Source organism: Panthera uncia, chromosome B4, assembly GCF_023721935.1.
Source record: "Panthera uncia isolate 11264 chromosome B4, Puncia_PCG_1.0, whole genome shotgun sequence".
NCBI classification, from domain to species: Eukaryota; Metazoa; Chordata; class Mammalia; order Carnivora; family Felidae; genus Panthera; species Panthera uncia.
The window spans coordinates 14,964,085-14,983,816 of record NC_064809.1 but is presented as its reverse complement, the minus strand read 5'-3'; the positions used below and the strand labels follow the sequence as shown (position 1 = coordinate 14,983,816).

General features: G+C 39.9%; 1 protein-coding gene across 1 annotated transcript in view; it reads right to left on the bottom strand.

Moving 5' to 3' along the window:
• The window catches only part of PTER (phosphotriesterase related), a 35,800-nt gene that overhangs the window by 4,725 nt on the left and 11,343 nt on the right, over positions 1–19,732 (bottom strand). The window contains exon 3 of the mRNA XM_049626904.1: positions 2,149–2,289. Coding sequence (XP_049482861.1) covers positions 2,149–2,289 — 141 coding nt within the window. The remainder of the gene's footprint in view (positions 1–2,148; positions 2,290–19,732) is intronic.

Here is a 19,732-nt window from a genome sequence, read left to right as displayed (position 1 = left end):
CCCACCTCTTCTTACTTTTCTGTATACCTTCTTCTGTTCGTCTTGGACCTCAGGACCCTCACTCAACCCCACCCCAGATCCCCTGTCGACCACATTTTTCAGACAGAATCCCAACCCTCAGTCTCTCTAACTGTTCACGTTTTCTGCTTCTCCTCAAAGCTTCTTTGGTCTTATCAAAATACAAAACTTTTGGGGGGGGGGCGGAATAATCACCAAGTCATGTGCACTGGTGCCCATGTTCCGTCATGCAGACATGATCTTGAGCCTCACCGGGGTCTCACACACACTGTCCTATCAGTATCTGTCTCATACACTCAGTGTCCATTCCCAGCCTTCCTCCTCTTCTACAAGGTCCTGCCCTGAATCTGTTCCCTCCTTCGCAGAAGATAACCATGTTGACTTCACAGGGACCCTACAGAACACAGGTGGTCATATGTCCTCGGGTTCCCATTCTCACCACATCTATCTGCATTCACCCCATTACTCGCCTTACACCTTTCAACCAACTTTCTGTTTGCTTCCCAGCTGCCATCTGTTTGTCTCCTTGGAAAGCTTGCTCTATATCTCCTCTCTCCAGATTGTTTTAAGTTAGTGTCAATCGACTATTTTCATATTCTGCACCAGACATTCAGGAAAAAACTCTTCATACTTTTTTTCATATAAATTCCATAACCCTATAGAAGAGGTACTTCTTCCTGCGATTTGTTCTTCTCTTTGTGTCTCTGCTTTTGCTCTCAGCCACATAAACATTGCTTAACCCTTCGTTAGTTTGAGAGAGAGAGAGAAAGAGTGAATGGGGAAAAAGGGCAGAGGGAGAGAGAGAAAGTCTCTTAAGCAGGCTCCACACTCAGAGTAGAGCCCAGCCATGATCCTGGGATCATGACCTGAGCCGAAATCAAGAGTCGGATGTTCAACTGACTGAGCCACCCAGGTGCCCCAAACATTGCTGGACCCTTGACAAAACCTTCCCTTGATCCTATCTTGTCTTCTCACTTTGACCCTATGCCCCTGCTTCCCCTGACCACCAACCTTCTTGAAAGAGTAACCCCACCTTCTCTCTCCTCTTCCTTACCCCCTACTCATTCTTCAAGGCTTTTCTACAGAGACTTCACTGACTGCACAGTGAGAATCTCCAGCCTTTACCTCACTGATGCCTGCCACCTGTCAGTTGCCCAAGCCCTTCTGCTCCAAACAGTCTCCTGCACCTACTTGCACAACAGCATATTTCCCTGATACTCTTCTCACTTTGAAAACTTTTCGATCTGTCCTTGAGTGACTCTTCCTGAGTCCATTCCTTAAATATCAGTGTTCCCCAGAGTTCTGTCCTCATTCTCTCCTCTGAGTGATCTCATTCATTCCCACGCTGCCAACCATGACATACAAACCAAAGATGCCGAGATTTATGTCTGAGTCCAGATCTCTGCCCTGAGCCTCACAGCCTTATCCACAGCCCCGCTGGATAGCTACTCTTAGATTATTCCCAAACCAAAGTCATCCTTGTCAATCCCAAATCTATTTCTCCTCCCAGATTCCCTAACTTGGTGCATCCAATGTTCACATCATCGTGTAACCAGGACAAACCAGGTAACCATCCATCCTTGACTCCAGAAACTTCCCACTTGGTTACAGAGAATGACTCGGACAATTTGTTGCTTCGACAATTTTGAGGGGTCAAATTCTATATGATGTTTGCTCTTTAGACATTCTACTTACAGCATTTAAGTTTCAGTCATCTCCATAGTGAATATTTTTGATAAAGCATTTCACACACATGTTGTAGGAGGTTAGGACTTCAGTGTGGTCAACATGGGAAAGAAACCACTTACTTCATTAGGGATAGAAAGACGAAAGCATCTTTGTTCTCTTTTTGTCATGGCAGGGGTTAAGTATTATCTGTTTCTTGTCAGCTGCCCATCTGCACTGAACTCCTAAGGCTCTGCTAAGCTTTTGCCTACTTAGGATGACTCATTTGCTTCTTGAAATAATATATAGAGATTTCTCTCCCCAAAACAGCATTGATACATTTTTGTCTGCAAGTCTCTGGTTCTGCCTGCTCACTGTTTTCCAAATCTTTGCTAATACCTACCCAGATATGAATCAAAAAGGACTGGTAAAAGGGAACACTATCAGGGATTTCATCATATTTACCTCCTAATTCTTTTATTATCATTGGGCATGTCGATATCCGGGTTGAATTGGTAATGAAGGAGTTCAGTCCCAAAGAGATCATATTCCAAGTAACAGCCAAGTTGAGCAAACTCCAGGAGTTCGTTTTTATCAAGTATAGTCCTAGAGACAATAAGACGGACACAGTGTAATTATCAAGAGCATATTTTCCACATATACAGATTAAAAGTTTTAAGTACACCATGTACTGGAACATAATTAAAATAACAGAAGTTTGAGTCCGCTCTTAGGATGTGACTGTAAAATAGTAAGTTCAACTTGTTACCAGACATAAGGGAATTTACCATATCTAAAAGGGAGTTTCCCTTCTAAAGTGCTTGGGAACTATAGACATTTTTATTATGTTGCCATTACTCAAAAACAATCTTGCAATTCTCCTTCAGAACTGTCTTCAGGATATGTTCCGTATTCTTTTGGAAATCCTTCATAGCAGCGGAACAGCTGTGAGCTCTGGAAACTATCGAAGGGAACTTGGCATCAGCCTGGTGAACTAGGTGAGTAATACTAATCTGCGTAAAACATGAAGCTAAGGTAAGGAGATTTTCTTATGAAGATCATAAGGTGGTTCCAAAATTAATTCCAAGGCCTTTGTGAATGTCATTGCTTCTTTTTAAAAAGGGGGGCAAAATTCCTACAGATATTTATTTGTGTTCTGGTGTACCTATTTTTAAATAGAATTTATTATTTTGTGATAATCTTTATGGATATCTTCTCATTTCTTTAGCGATCATAGTAAGAATAACACTATCTTATGATGTAAGACTGTGTAAATGAATGGGAAAGGAGAGGTATGTGAGATAAACACAGGCTACAGACAGGGGAGCAGAGTCCAGAGCAAGAGTAGATTATCTCGAGAAATTTAGATTATAATAAGTAAAAAGGGACGCATTAGGTCAACCCCCAAAATACCATGGTAGAGATTCAAACACATGGAAAAATAAGGAAGGAAGGAAGGAAGGAAGGAAGGAAGGAAGGAAGGGAGGGAGGGAGGGAGGAGGGAAGGGAGGGAAGGGAGGAAGGATTGATTCTTCAGGAGACAATATAGAAAAAATGTGAGGGGAAAAGTGCACCCCATTAGACATTGTGTGAAGGGTGGTAAGGGTGTAGATTATGGAAGTGATTGAGATCCCAAATTGGCCTGGTGCAGAGTGGGATTTATCAGATGATCATTGTCTTACTAGGCTTTTATCCACTGATATTCTATTACCTTGGCTATTCCAGGATGCAAGGATTAAAGCACTATCATATGTCTATAAATCTGCTTCTAAGAGGTCACAAGTATTTTCAAGGCCTTTCTTCCAAACCATGGGAGGACCAATTAAGCCTCTGTGTGTCATGAGTGCAAGAGTTTTCTGCTGTCTCGGGATGCTCCCTAGGAGCTGACTATTGACTTTCACTCTCAGCAGTCATATTGTAGCTGCTTCCTTTTTATTCTATTCACCAATCAGCATAACTTAGAGTTCACGATGTTGTTTTAGGCAGGGAGGCTAAAATATCTTTCTTTTATACTATAAAACGTGCATTAGTTCTGTGCTGTCTTCTAATACTATTCCTTTTCCATCTTCTTACCCCGGGGACCATCTTTTGCTTCCAAAATTACTTGCCTAAAAGAATATGTGTTTTTCTATAGTAGACACATTCTGTTTTCCCCCAAAGAACCATGCTTAAAAACAAAATATGCACAATTAAAATAACATAAGAAGGAAAAGATAAGTTTAGTGTGTTTCTTTCGAGTCAGTTCCTTCAGTGTGTTAATTACTGGGTAGGTGGGTGGCGGGGGGAGACAAACCAGGGATGTAGGGGCCAGTAACACGTTGGATCAGACTCTTTTCTGCTTCTAATGTCTTTATTCTTTCTGTGGCCTAATGTCTTTAGACTAAGTTTTCTAGACTTTGAATGACATACCAAGATAGATATTCAATGAGAAGGCTGTAGTAAATGAAAAGCCGTAGGAAACTTTTTCATCTTAGTTCCAACTGAAAATGAAAAAATAAAATTGCTTATCATCATAATAGCTAAAAATTATAAGAACTTACCATGTGTCTGGCATTGTGCTAAAGCACTTTATATTTGTTACCCCATTTCATATTCTCCGTAATCCCACTGGTCTCAATTTTACAGATGAGGAAACTGGGATGTGAGAGATTAGAGGCTTATTCAAGGTGATGTGTTGAAATATAAATTCATTTCAGTGCTAGAATCACCTATCTTCATCCTCAATCTATATGACTTCTACTGCTAAACATTTTGTGCTCAAAGGACGTTTTCCAGAATTACACTGACTGTAGCACACAAAGGGTTTTTTAAATCTTTATTTTGAAATTTAATTCCCTCCCACAAAATGCACTTGAAAAATGGGGAATATGGGGCACCTGGGTGGCTCAGTCAGTTAAGCATGTGACTCTCAATTTCTGGCTCAGGTCATGAGCTCATGGTTTGTGATATGGGGTCCCATGTTGGGCTTGTGCTAACAGCACAGAACCTGCTTGGGATTCTCTGTCTCCCTCTCTCTCTGCCCCTCCCCTACTCTCACACACTCTCTCTGCCTCTCAAAAATAAATAAATAAACTTAAAAAAAAAAAAAGAAAAGAAAAAATGGAGAATTTCCATCAAAGGGTAGTGTGGGGGCTGGGCCATGATAAACCTGAAAAGTAAGAAAGGATTACTTTGAAGAGTTCTTTGTTTGCTAGCTCATAGGGTAGATATATACAGTAGGCAGTATTTGACCATTACAGTTCTATTAGACAATTTCATTGACATGGTCAAAGAAGGAGAAGGAACTATATTAATTATGACCATTGCTTACTTTCTTACCAGGAGCCTGACATTGCCCTGAGCCTCTTACAAATATTAAGGGGCACATATTAAGAGTCTCCTATCCCAGGCTGGACTCCTGAAGTCCAGAACTGCATGTCTAATTGCCCGTTTGCCATCCTCACTGAGATGTCTAATAGATAGCAGACTAAACCCCTCCTCGACCACCATAAACCAGCTGTCCCAACACCCTTCCCTCTCTCTTCTGACAGCAACTCCATCCATTCGTTTGCTCAGGCCAAGAACCTTGCTATCGTCCTTGACAGGCTTCATCTCACACTATACATCTAGCCTGCTGGGACAGCTTTTTGGTTCAACTTTCAAAATGTGCCCGGAATCTGGACGTGTCACCAACTCTCCCTCTACCCTCCTGGTCCAAATCACCACCATCTCTTTCGCAGCTGCTCTCTTTGCTTTTCTGCCTTTGGTCTAGTACTTTCTATTCACATGTAGCAACCAAAGTGCTATCACCACAACTAAGTCAGACCAGGTCTCTCAAGTGCTCACAACTCACCAGTGGCTTCCCATGTCCCTCAGAGACAAAGCCAAGGCCTCACAGTGGCCCATGAGGCCATGATTGATCTCTTTGATGTGGTCTTGTAACTGCCTCATCTAAGAGAGGAATGGGGAAGGTAGGAATCCGTTTCTCCAGATGTCAATTACATATAGGTGCTACCTACGTTATAAATGTTATCTGAAGAATGTCGCTTTGGGTGAAGATATCTTTCCAGAGGAAGGCTAAAAGGTTTAGTAAGATTCATCTACACATGTAAGTTTCAGAAGTAAATCCGTGGGAATTATTCTGTAGGACAGCACATAGAAAGGAGTATGATTAAGGGGCAAATGGTCCTCCTATAAAATACTCTTAAAAATCTCATAGTCACATGGAGAGAAGATTTCTTCAGAAGAGGAACAAAAGCTGATATTTTGGACATTAGGAAAATGCAGTTAAAAACGAAGCTGAAAAATGTGCTCTCATGAAAATGTCAGGAGATAGATAGATGAAATCATACATTATATATCACATATTATGTATTACATATTATTATTTTTACAGACATTTGGTAATATAACACCCTCTGGATAACTGAACATTAGGGTGAAGGTGACTAAGAAATGAATTCACCTTAATTCTCCTTACTGTTGCGCAAAATCTACGGGGAGAAAATAGTGTCAGTGATCATGCACAATGTTCAAGGAAAATCCTGAAAAAAATCCCAGAATTTGGTATAAGCTATTAGTGGGGGATAGTAGGTAAAGCAAGACAGTCAACACATAATAATCATCAGGTATTTAAAACAGCCCTATCTCATTTAATCCTTACAAAAACTGTATGAAGAAGGTCTGATCATCCCCATTTCATAGACAGGGAAACTTGAGACTCAGAAAAGTTAAGGAACTCAACTTCCAGACTGAGGGACTGAGAATAAACCTAGACTGTATTTGTCTCCAAATCCATGTTCTTAGGCCATGTAGCCCCTTCTGTGTTGGGAGAAGCACCCACATCCATCCACTCGCCGGCGCTGAGACTCAGCTATGGTGAAGTGCACCCCATCACAAACTAGTAACCCTGCACCATGAATGTCTAACAAGGTGACTTAGCCACATTCAACTGACATTCCGTTGGATGACTTCCAGGGACTGTCAAGGTGCTACTGAAGTCACATTTATGCAAGTGACTTTTTTTTTTTTTTCACTTGGAGAAAGGATTGACCCCAAATGTCAGAATGGTACCTTGGGAAAATGTACTCTGCTTGACGTCTTTCAGATGAGGATTAAAGAGGTCCTGGTCCTCCCGGTCGTCAGGGATCTCGTAGGGCTTCTCATACAAGGTGTCAACTCTAATTCTGCTCATTCCATATTCTAGATCCATGAAAATGATATTCTTTCTTATTCCAATCTTCCCCAGCCTTTAAGGTAATTATTTTTCACCTCTTGCCCTAAGCAGTCAGTGGGGTGATTTTGAGATACAGAAGGGCTCCCGCATTTCACACTGGAGAAAGTTCCTTGTTCAAGGTGGATGAAGTGGTTACAATGTCGTTGTAAAATATCCTGGGATTTCCCAGGAAGAAGCTGAAATTTTTGTATCAAGTATTTGTTCCTGTCACTCATATTATATATACTCTTTCTCCTGTTGCATGTTTTATGTTTATGCTCCCTAACTAATAAACAAATTCTGTCTATATCAGGAACAGGCATAAATTTATGACAGACATATTGCCATCAGCCACAAAGTGGTACCTGAAGCGATTTGGCTATCTTCAGTTTCAGAATATGGTTATCATTCCCTAGTGTTTTAAGGCTGGTACTAAATCGCATGACAGTTGATTCTGTTTGTCAAACTTCTTTATACTCTAGATCTTATCCGAGTGCTGAGGGGTTTAGTTTAATGTCAAAATGCATTCTGAGTGGGAGCAAGGAAGTCTGTGTGAAGTGATAGTTTAGACAAGGGTCGAAAGAACCAAGCAGCAAAGAATATGATTCGTGGGTGTGATCAAGATGATAACAGTATCTAACATTTGTCTTGGGCTTTCCAGTTTCAAAGAACTCTCAAATGCCTTCTTTCATTTCATACATTCAAGCACACCTTCATGAATTAATTCAGCAAGCATCTACTATCTTGTACCATCACCTACCTTGTGCTAGCCTCCGCTGGAAATACAGATATGAGGGAGATGTTTAAGCTGCTGTCTTAACGAATGTAAAGCCAAAGGGAAGGAGATAGGTATTTAGACTAATAATTACAATTAAATGTGTTGAAAGGTTTTTTTTAGTACAAATGAATACAAAGTGTTGTGAAAGAAAAATGAAAAGAATAACTCGTTTGGGTGGAGTCTATTGAATAGAAGATGATTCAGATAAAGGTTGGTGGGGTTCAGGTGTTGCCGGATGGATGATAATGAAGTACACCTGTTGAGAGGCAAGAGCAGAAAAAAGAAAAAGAATCTTGCTGTTCCTGATGATAAAGCTGTAATTATCAGAGCCAAAGTGCATGAGGGGAGGGCTTGGGTGGTGCAGTTGGTTAAGAATCCAGCTCTTGATTTCAGCTCAGGTCATGAGCTCATAGTTCCTTAGTTTAAGCCCCACATAGGACTCTGCACTGACAGCACGGAGCCTGCTTGGGATTCCCTTGCTCTCCTGTCTCTGCTCCTCCCCTGCTCACACATGTGCTCTCGCTCTCTTTCTCTCGCTCTTTCTCTCGCTCTCAAAAATAAATAAATAAACTTAAAAAAAAAATAATAAAGTCCATGAGGGAAGAGGCAACCATCCACCTATCCATGCAGCCACCCATCCATCCACCAATAAGAAATTATTACTTTTGGGGCATCTGGGTGGCTCAGTCGGTTAGGTGTCCGACTTTGGCTCAGGTCATGATCTCATGGTTCGTGGGTTCAAGCCCTGCATCAGGCTTTGTGCTGATGACTCAGAGCCTGGAGCCAGCTTCAGATACTGTCTCCCTCTTTCTCTGTCCTTCCCCCTCTCTCTCTCACACACACACACACACACACACTCTCTCTCTCTCTCTCTCTCTCTCTCTCACTCGCTCTCTGTCTCTCTCAAAAATAAATATTAAAAAAAAGAAATTATTACTTAAAAATTTTTAAGTTTATTTATTTATTTTGAGAGAGAGAGCCCAAGTGGGGGAGATGAGAGAGAAGGACAGACAGAATCCCAAGCAGGCTCTGCGCTGCCAGGGCAGAGCTCCACATGGGGCTCGGACTTAACAGACCTTGAGATCATGACCTGAGCCAAGGTCAACTCAGGCGCTTAACTGACTGCCCCACCCAGGCACCCCAAGAAACTACTGATCATCAACTTACAGGATGAGATATTAGTTGGCTAAACAAAGACAGCACACTGTCCCATCCTTCAAGAAGTTCAGTGTCTATTAGGAAAAAAGAGACATGCAAACGATTGTTTTCCAGACCTACCAAGTCATAATAAAAGTACTGCTAGGAACGGGCTGGCACAGAGAAGGAGATAACAAACCCTTCTTGGCTCCTTCAGGAAAAGCTTTCTTAAGAAGAAAACCTCTGTTGAACTTACTGTGTTTGCAAACAGACTCTGCCGAGTAGATAAGGGAGAATGGAGTATTCGTAGCAAAGGGACTAGCTTGTGTGAGAAGCATGTAAGAATGATCAGCACGGGGCACTCAGGGTCACAGTCGGGGTGGCCTTGGTCCAAATTTGGTGTGTGTACTGGAGTTCATGGGAGATGAGGTGAAAGGATGGGTAGAGGCCAGATGACCAAGATATCTGGAATTTGTACTGAAGGCGAAGGGGTCACTAAAGAGCTGTGACTCAGGGTGGAATGTAATCCAGTTTGCACTGGAAAGATCAAAATTGGTGGCCACGTGGGTGAGGCAAAGGGAATGATTCCTGTTTGAAGATGATTACAGTAGTTCAGAGGGCAGATGAGGGCCTGAATTAAGTCAACAAGAAGGAATGCATAGGAGGGGTTGTATTCGGAGATCTTCGTAAAGTAGACAGGTTTCATCATGTGGGGGTGCAGGGAAGGGAGGAATTTAACACCTGGGTGAATAATGCTGTGTTCGACCAGAATAGGGCACACAGCAGGAAGAGGAAGCCACGAGTCACTGTCCCCATAGTGACAGCGGTGGAGAAGGAGAATCGAGGGCCTGTCTTGGGCAGTCGATTAGATATTGGTGTCGTTAAATGACACCAAGAGCATGGGAGGAGCAGGTTCTGAAACTCACAATCAACTGGTGAAATCATTTTACTACATATTATCATTATTATATAGAAGAGGAAACTAAAGCTTGGATCTTTTGAGTGATCAAGTATTCCTACTCCAAATGCAGTTCACTTTCCATTACACTGCATTGTTGACCGTGTTGTAATCCATCAGCCAGTCCCATCTGTGAATTCCTGGGCCTAGAGACTTAGTACCATGAGGGCAGCGCTAATTTGAGATCAGACCAGCTCATGGCCTGATTCCAAGAGAAACACAGAATACATTCAATGCTAAAAGTAATGAACTTGACCAAGTAATTTTTTAGAATTGGCACAGAAATACAATAATAAGTGGGTGTGTATACACAACTTATTTATGAAAAACAATGTTGGGGTGCCTAGGTGGCTCAGTCAGTTGAGCGTCCGACTTGGGCTCAGGTCGTGATCTCATGGTTCTTGAGCTCAAGCCCCGCGTCAGGCTCTGTGCTGACAGCTCGGAGCCTGGAGCCTGCTTCCGATTCTGTGTCTCCCTCTCTCTCTGCCCCTCCTCACTTGAACTGTGTCTCTCTCTCTCTCTCAAAAATAAATAAAAAATGTTTTAAAAGTTTTAAAAAACAATGTTGAATTTTAGTGACTGATTATTATAAAAATTAGTTATCACCAAAGTAATTCCCAAAATAACCTTTTAATCTCTGTCCCCACTGAATTCCTCAATTTAAAAACCAGTGGATATTTGTACAGATAATGTTATGTGGGATTCTTTATTATTTTATAAGAGTTTTTCAACAACTCCTTAAGAGAATTACTAAGCTCACTGAGAACTATCAATATAATAACTTATGTATGTTTAAATAGAATGTAATGTGTCAAAGAAATTAATATATAAATTACTATAATCTAATAAATTCAATATTAATATAATTCTAAGACACTATTCATATATGTTCATATATTGCTAATGGCACTTGCACCTAATAAATCTGAGAAATTCTTAATTGATAATTTTCATTTATTTTTAATGCCAAAATAGAAACTAAATAGAATAAGTTGGTTTTTTTTTTAGCTCCAGTGTAGTTAACATACAGTGTTATATATACAATATACTATGTGCAATATAGTGTTTCAACAGTTCCATATGCTACTTAGTGCTCATCATGGTAAGTGTACTCTTAACCCCCTTCACCTGTTTCAACCCCTGCCCCTGGCAGCCATGTTTGTTACCTAGTTAAGAGTCTGGTTTTTTGGTTTGTTTGCTATTCTTTTTTCCCCCAGTGTTTGTTTGTCTTGTGTCTTAAATCCCACATATGAGTGAAATCATATGGTATTTGTCGTTTTCTGACTGGCTTATTTCACTTGGCATTTTACTCTCTAGATCCATCCATGTTGTTGCAAATGGGCAAGATTTCATCAATGGAAATTTATACACACACACACACACACACACACACACACACACACCACTTCTTCTTTATCCATTGGACACTTGGGTGGCTTCTATAGCTTGGCTATTGTCCATACATAATGCTGCAATCAACATAGGGATGCAGCTATCCCTTTGAATTAGTGTTTTCGTATTCTTTGGGTAAATGCCCAGTAGGGTGGTTCTATTTTTAATTTGTTGAGGAACCTCCATACTGTCTTTCACAGTGGCTGGACCAGTTTGCATTGCCACCAACAATGCATGAGAGTTCCTTTTTCTCCAATCCTCGCCAACACTTGTTTCTGACTTTCTGTATTTTAGCCGTTCTGACAGTTGTGAGGTAATACCTCATTGTGGTTTTGATTTGCATTTCCCTGATGATGAGTGATGTTGAGCATCTTTTCACGTGCCTGTTATCCATCTGGATGACTTCTTTGGAGAAATACCTTTTCAGGTCTTCTGCCCATTTTTTAATTGCAGTGTTTTGTGTGTGTGTTAAGTTGTATAGGTTCTTTATAGATTTTGCATGTGAACTCTTTTTTACTGGATATTTCATTTGCAAATATCTTTTCCCATTCAGTAGGTTGTCTTTTAGTTTTGCTGGTTGTTACCTTTGCTGTGTAGGAGCTTTTTATTTTTATGTAGTCTCAATGCTTTATTTTTGCTTTTGTTTCCCTTGCCTCAGGAGACATATCTAGAAAGATGTTGCTATGATCAGTGTCAGAGAAATCACTGATGCTTGTGCTCTCTTCTGGGATTTTTATGGGTTTCACATCTCACATTTAATTCCTTGACCCACTTTGAGATTTTTATGTGTGCTGTAATGACCCAGTTTCATTCTTTTTCATGTAGCTGTCCAGTTTTCCCAGCATCATTTGTTTTTTTTCCCCATGGCGTACTCTTTTATCCTTTGTCAAAGATTAATTGACCACAAAATTTTAAGTTTATTTCTGGGCTTTCTGTTCTATTCCATTGATCTATGTGTGTATTTTTGTTCCAGTACCATGCTGTTTTGATTACTACAGCTTCGTAATATAACTTGAAGTCTGGAATTATGCTAGTTCCAGTTTTGTTTTTCTTTTTCAAGATTGCTTTGGCTATTTAGGGTTTTTTTGGTTTCATACAAATTTTAGAATTGTTTTTTCTAATTCTGTGTAAAATGCTGTTGTTATTTTTATAGGGATTGCACTAAATCTGTAGATTGCTTTAGGTAGTATGAACATTTTAACAATATTTGTTCTTCTAGTCCGTGAGCCTGGAATCTTCCATCTGTGTTGTCTCCAGCTTCTTCTATCAGAGTTTTATAATTTTCAGAGTATAGGTCTTTCACCTCTTTGGTTGAGTTTATTCCTAGGTTTTTTATTATTTTTGGTACAACTATAAATGGAATTGTTTTCTTAGTTTGTCTTTCTGCTGCTTCATTATTAGTGTATAGAAATGCTATGGATTTCTGTGTATTATTTTGTATCCTGCAACCTTATTGAATTAATTTATCAGTAGTTTTACCAGCCTTATGGTGGAGTCTTTAGGGGTTTCTAGATATAGTATTTTGTCATTTGCAAACAATGATAGTTTTACTTCTTCCTTACTTATTTGGATGCCTTTTATTTTTTTGTTGTTGTCTGATTGCTGTGGCTAGGACTTCTAGTACTATGCGGAATAGAAGTGGGGAGAGTGGACATTTTTGTCTTGTTTCTTACCTTAAGGGAAAAGCTCTCAGTTTTTCCCCCGTGAGTATGATGTTAGTATGATGTGGGGTTTTCGTATAAGACCTTTACTATGTTGAGGTATGTTCTCTCTCACCCTACTTTGTTGAGGGTTTTTTATCATAAATGGAGGTTGTGCTTTGTCAAATGCTTTTTTCTGCATCTGTTGAAATGATCATATGGTTTTTAACCTTTTTCTTCTTGATGTGATATATCAAACTGATTCATTTGGAAATATTGAACTACCCTTGCCTCCCGAGAATAAATCCCACGCTGATCATGGTGAATGATTTTTTAAAATATATTGCTGGACTTGGTTTTCTAATATTTTTCTGAGTATTTTTGCATCTATGTCATCAGAGATACTGACCTGTGGTTCTCTTTTTTTGTGGTATCTTTATTTGCCTTACGGTTAATGTAGGCCTCATAGAGTAGAATTTGGGAGTGTTCCTTCCTCTTCTATTTTTTTGGAATAGTTTGAGAAGAATAGGTTCTAACTTTGAATGTTTGGTTGAATTCACCTGTGAGGCCATCCAATCCTGAACTTTTGTTTGTTGGGAGTTTTTTGATTAATGATTCAGTTTCAATGCTGGTAATTGGTTGAAGTTTTCTGTTTCTTCCTGCTTGAGTTTTGGTAGGTTATATGTTTCTAGGAATTTACCCATTTCTTACAGGTTATCCAAAGTTTGGCATATGATTTTTCATAACATTCTCTTATAATCATTTATATTCTGTGGTGTTGGTTGTTATTTCTCTTCTGTCATTTCTGATTTTGCTTATTTGAGTTCTCTCTCTCTCTCTCTCTCTCTGATGAGTCTGGCTAGAGGTTAATCAATTTTGTTGACCTTTTCAAAGAACCAGCTCCTGGTTTCATTGATCTGTTCTGTGGTTTTGTTTTATTTTTTTAGTTTCTATCCCATTCATCTCTGCTCTTATCTGTATTATCCTTCCTTCTGCTGGTTTCAGGTTTTTTTGTTCTTTTTCTAGATCCTTTAGCTTTAAGGTTAGGTTGTGTATTTGAGATTTTTCTTGCTTTTGGGGGTAGGCAGTAGTGCTATAAATGTCCCACTTAGAACAGCTTTTTCTGCATTTCAAAGATTTTGGCCCATTATGTCTTCATTTTCATTTTCCTTTTGTTTCCATGTGATTTTTGATTCCTTTGATTTCGTGGTTGACCCATCCATTGTTTAGTAGCATGGAATTTAACATGCATATATTTGTGTGCTTTCCAGGTATTTTCTTGTGGTTGATCTAGTTTCACAGCATTGCAGTCTGAAAAGATGCATGGTATAACTTCAGTATTTTTTAATTTATTGAGACTTGTTTTGTGGCCCAATATGTGATCTCTTCTGGAGAATGTTCCATGTACACTTGAAAAGAATGTGCATTCTGCTGTTTTAGAATGGAATGCTATGTCCATATCTATTAGGCCCATCTGGTCCAGTGTGTCATTCAAAACCACTGTTTTCTTATTGATTTTCTGTTTGGATGATCTGTCCATTGATGTAAGTGGGAGGTTAACATTCCCTACTATTATTGTATTCCTATTGATTATTTCCTTTATTTTTGTCAATAGCGGCTAAATATATTTGGGTGCTCCCATGTGTAGTGCATGAGTACTTACATTTGATATATCTTCTTGTCGGGAAGGACAAAGATTGTCCTCTTTGCTATTATTCGGTGTTCTTCTTTGTCTCTTGTTGGAGTCTTTGTTTTAAAGTCCATTTTGTCCAATATAAGTATCGCTACCCCAAGTTTCTTTTGACATGCATTTGCAAGATGTTTCTCCATTCCCTCACTTTCAATCTGCAGATTTCTTTAGGTCTAAAATGAGTCTCTTGCAGGCAGCATATAGATGGGTCTTGTTTTTTTGTTGTTGTTGTTTCTGTTTTATTTAATCCCTTCTGCCACCCTATGTCTTTTGATTAGAGCATTTAGTTCATTAAATACAAAGTAATTATTGATATATATATTTTTATTGCCATTTTGTTACTTGTTTTGTGGTTGTTTCTGTAGATTTTCTCTGATCCTCTCTTCTCTTGCTCTCTCTCAAGGTTTGCTGGCTTTCCTTAGTGATATACTTGGATTCCTTTATCTTTATCTTTGCGTATCTATTACTGGTTTTTGATTTGTGGTTACTCTTAGGTTTGTTTATAACATCTTCAGCATATAGCAGTCTACATTAAGTTGATGGTTGCTTAAGTTTTAACCCATTTTTTTGTTCCTTTCCCTCTATCTCATGTTTTAGGGATATAGTATCATATTTTACATCCTTTTATTTTGTGAATCCCTTGACTGATTTTTACAGATGTACTTATTTTTACTGATTTTATGTTTCTCACTTTTCCTACTTTTGCTTATGGTCTTTCTTTTCTACTCAAAGAGTCCCCTTTAACATTTCTTGTAGGGCTGGATTAGTGGTCATAAACTCCTTACCTTTTGTTTGTCTGAGAAACTCTTTATCTCTCCTTCTATTCTGAATAATAGCTTTGCTAGATAGAGTATTCTTAGCTGCAGATTTTTCTCCTGTCAGCACTTTGAATACATCATGCCACTCCTTTCTGGATTGCAAAGTTTCTGTTGAAAAAACTGCTGATAGCCTTATGGGGTTTCCCTTATATGTAACTGTCTTTTTTGTTGTTGCTTTTAAGATTTTTTTTATCAGTACTTTTTACCATTTCAATTACTATGTGTCTCAGTGTGGACCTCCTCGTGTTGATTTTGTGAGGCATTTTCTGTGCCTCCTAGACCAGGATATCTGTTTCCCTCCCTAGGTTGGGGAAGTTTTCAGCTATTATTTCTTCAAATACATGTTCTGCCTCCTTTCCTCTCTCCTTCTTTTGGGACCCCTATTATGTAAATATTATTACGCTTGATGGAGTCACTGGGTTCCCTAAGTCTATTCTCATTTTGCAAAATTTTTTTCTCTTATCTGTTCATCTTGATTACTTTCCATTACTCTGTCTTCTAGGTCACTAATTCATTCCTCTGATTCCTATAGCCCGCTGTTTATTCCAACTAGTATATATTTTTAAATTTTATTTATTGTGTTCTTCATCTCTGATTCATTCTCTTTTATCTCTTTGTTAAGGATCTCGCTGAGGTCCGCCACTCTTTTCTAAGTCCAGCGAGTATCTTTATGATCATTACTTTAAATTCTCTATCAGGTATATTATTTATCTCCGTTTTGCTCAGATCTCTTGCTGTAGTGTTGTCCTGTCTTTTTCATTTGGAACATATTCCTCCGTCTCTTCCTTTTGTTTCACTCTCTGTATCTGTTTCTGTGTCTTGGGAAAGTCAACTATATCCCCTGTCCTTGAAAGTAACGGCCTTTTGAAAGGGCTTGTAGTGTCCCGTGTTGCCCGGAGCCCGGCGTTTCAGGAGGTGTCTCCTATATGCGTTGCATGTGCCCTGCAGTTGTGCCCTGGCTGCTCTCTCTCTCAGGTCAGCTGTCTGCAGAGGCTCTCTTTGCCTCTTGTGGGCAGTGTTTGGCCCCTGGCTGGCGTGAGGCATGCAGTTTTAACAAGGTGCACACCGGGAACCGTGGCTGCATGGACAGGGCACACGGTTTTAACAAAGTATGGCTCGGGCTTCTGCAGGGCCTCCCTTCAGGCCGCTGCCCCTGCTGCCGCTGATGCCAGGACCAAGGCCCCACAACATGTGCCCGTCAGGAGACATGGTGTTGGCAAGGCTTGCAATGCTCTTCTGGGGGAGGAGACCCCAGCACTGGGACTAAAGCAAGCAGGACTGGGAAGAGCAGATCCACTGAAGCACAGGTGGGCATGGCTTGGTGTAAGCGAGTGAGGTGGCCAATGGCAGTGTCACGCTTGTTCCCACAGGTGGTTGTGTGTTTATTCTGGGCGGTGGGGTGGGAAATGGAACCTGACAGCCCCTTTGTTCCTGAAGGGGTCTTCCTGGTGATCCCTGCCCCTCTGATGTGCTCTGAGATGGGTAAATAGCACTCCCTTCCCATTTGCTCCAGGCATTTTTCAAACTGCCACTTCCAGGCTCTATCTCCGTGGGCTGCTTGTTGTGCTGTCTCTTTAAGGACAAGGAGTCAGCTTCCTATCTCCCTTTGGTTGTCCCAGAACTGAGTCCTCTGATTTTTAAAATTCCAGGCTTTAAATCCCTCTGGTTGTAAGAACTTACAAAAGTTGGCCCCTCTTGATTTCAAAGTCAAGTGTTGCAGAGATTTTTGTCTTCCCTGTACAGGCTCTCCCCACCCTCCCCGACATCGTCGTCGTCTGTTTCTCTCCCCTCTCCACGCTGATGCCTCCCCCATCCCCTCAGGACAGCGAGTCCCTTTTGTTCCACACCATGCCTCCATCCTTCATACCCTCTCTGATGTGGTCTCTTCTCTACCTTTAAGGGTAGAGTTCGTTCTGGTAGTCTTTGGGTCATTTTCTGGGTTATTTATGCTGCTGTATTATCGAGTTGTATTTGTGGGACCAGGCAAGCCTCCTACTGACTAAGGCAGATTCTTAATGTGTGATCTAAACATTGCCTGCGGTTAGCAAGTATAATTTGTTATTTCAATTAAATATTTCCCAGAAACTTTGGTTTCACACAAACTCAAAACCGTCAATTATTAGGGTGCATTCACATGAACACACTTGTTTATTCCGTATATGAATTTTAAAGATCACTTATCTTTTTGTGTTTTAAGGCATTACTTTTATAGCACAGTCTCTTCAATGTTAGAAAACCACTGGGAATGGAAAGCAATAGAAAAACAGTTCAGATTGTTATGTATTAATTGTATTCCCCATCACCTACATCTGAACGAGCATCTTCCTCCTGCCTGGTTCCACACCATGCAGAGATATTAAATGACATCATAGAAGGAATGACGTCACACTTTCAATATTATGACTTAAGGGTAGGCTTACGCAAAAGGAACAGATGGCTGCAAGAGAGAAAAACCCTTGTTTAAATTAGACTAACACCAGAAGTTGGCTCCGAATTGTGAAATGTAATTAAAACTTTATTTTAAAATACATTTCACAGTTTATATACCCTAGGAAGAGCTTTTTACCATATGAACTTTCCAGCTGCCACCTAGCACAAAAGAGGTTGCATTTTTCATGTAAGGCGGTCCACAGTTCAGGGAATGATGGTATTGAGAAAAGTAAAGATAAATCTCATAGACATGGCAATCCTATTTGTTAAAATGTCACATTTCATGGGAATGGTGTCAGAGTCATGAGAAATTACTTTAGAAAAAAAAATTACTGGTAGAAGCTTTGGGTGGGTATAATGTACTGGAGAGAATATCTGACCAATGCCTTCTTTGGCCCTGACGTGGGCTGATCTGCCCAAATGTCTGTAAAGAGTACAATTTGGGATACTCCACAAATACCAATTACCAGCATTACTTAATTGCATTTTATTTGGCATTACTCGTGTATATTAAGAAGTTCTACCATGGGGGAGGGGAAGGCAAAAAGAAAAAGTTAGAGAGGGAGAGAGCCAAACCATAAGAGACTCTCAGAAACTGAGAATAAACTGAGGGTTGACAGGGGGTGGGAGGGCGGGGAGGGTGGGTGATGGGCACTGAGGAGGGCACCTGTTGGGATGAGCCCTGGGTGTTGTATGGGGACTGATTTGACAATAAATTCCGTATTAAAAAAAAAAAGAAGTTCTGCTACATTTCAATCTGTCAAACATTTGTCTGCACTTTGTTTTTTTCTTATTGAATAGGTCCTGCAATGAAAAGAAATCCATGGTAAACAATAACAGGGGAGGAATGCACATAATGCATTAAGGGTTAGAAGCAGTTTTTCTTAACCCCCTTTGACAGATGAGAAGGACTTGAAGGCTTCAGTGACTTTCTCAAGACCAAGCAAATAAGTGCTGTTGTCAGAACTAGAAATTAAGCCACATGACGCCCGTACCCCATTTCTCCATTGTCCCATGCATAGAATCTAGAAGAAAATAGATACACACACACTGATGATGTAGTTACTTGCCGATATCCTCACACAATGGTAACCTGATATGTGTTCGGTGTTTGTGTTTCTGTGTCAGTGAGTGCTCCCTACAAACCAGTGTAGACTTTTATATAAAATTCAGCCCCAACCATACAAGTTATGTACATGTGGCCATAATGACATGCTTTCAAAGCATCTATTTTTTTTTCTTTTTTCTAGCTTTTCTTTCCTGTCATCTGCCACAGAGATAGCAGAAGAAATATCAGAGGACATTAGCAAATTTTAAAAAGGGGTGTGTTATTAGTAAATATTTCCTTTTTAAAAAAACTGTCACTTGCTTGTCAGGCCTCTACTTTGTGGCCTGAACTGTTTCCTTTAATTTTTCACTCCATGGTAGGATCTGAGCCAATATGACTAAATAAGTTCTCTTTACTATAAATAATGTGCACAATGTATATACTATCCAATGTGTGTACTCATTCCTCTCAGGCATGCTCTACTTATGCACATAATGCATGCATATGCATAATGCTAATAATAAACTGTTAAGAAATACAGCATTGTACACGCAGGATTCTAAATGTTATAAACCATTTCATGTGCATAGCATTCCAATTGTTCTTTCTTTAAAATGCCGTACTATTTAAGTATATAAGGATGTTTTGCTCAATTTAAGTTTGCAAAACATTTGCCTGGAATTGTTTTTGAATGGTTTCACGTTAATTCACTAGGATTCCTAGGAATTAAAAGTGTACAGTTCCAAGAATCCCAGATAATTTTTTTGTGGCTTTTCAAAGGCAACCTTAAGGTTAAAAGTCACCATAATTATAATTCAGTAATCATTTTTTTAATGTTTATTTGTTATTATTGAGAGACAGAGAGAGACAGAGCATGAGCATGGGAGGGGCAGAGAGAGAGGGAGACACAGAATCCGAAGCAGGCTCCAGGCTCTGAGCTGTCAGCACAGAGCCCGATGTGGGG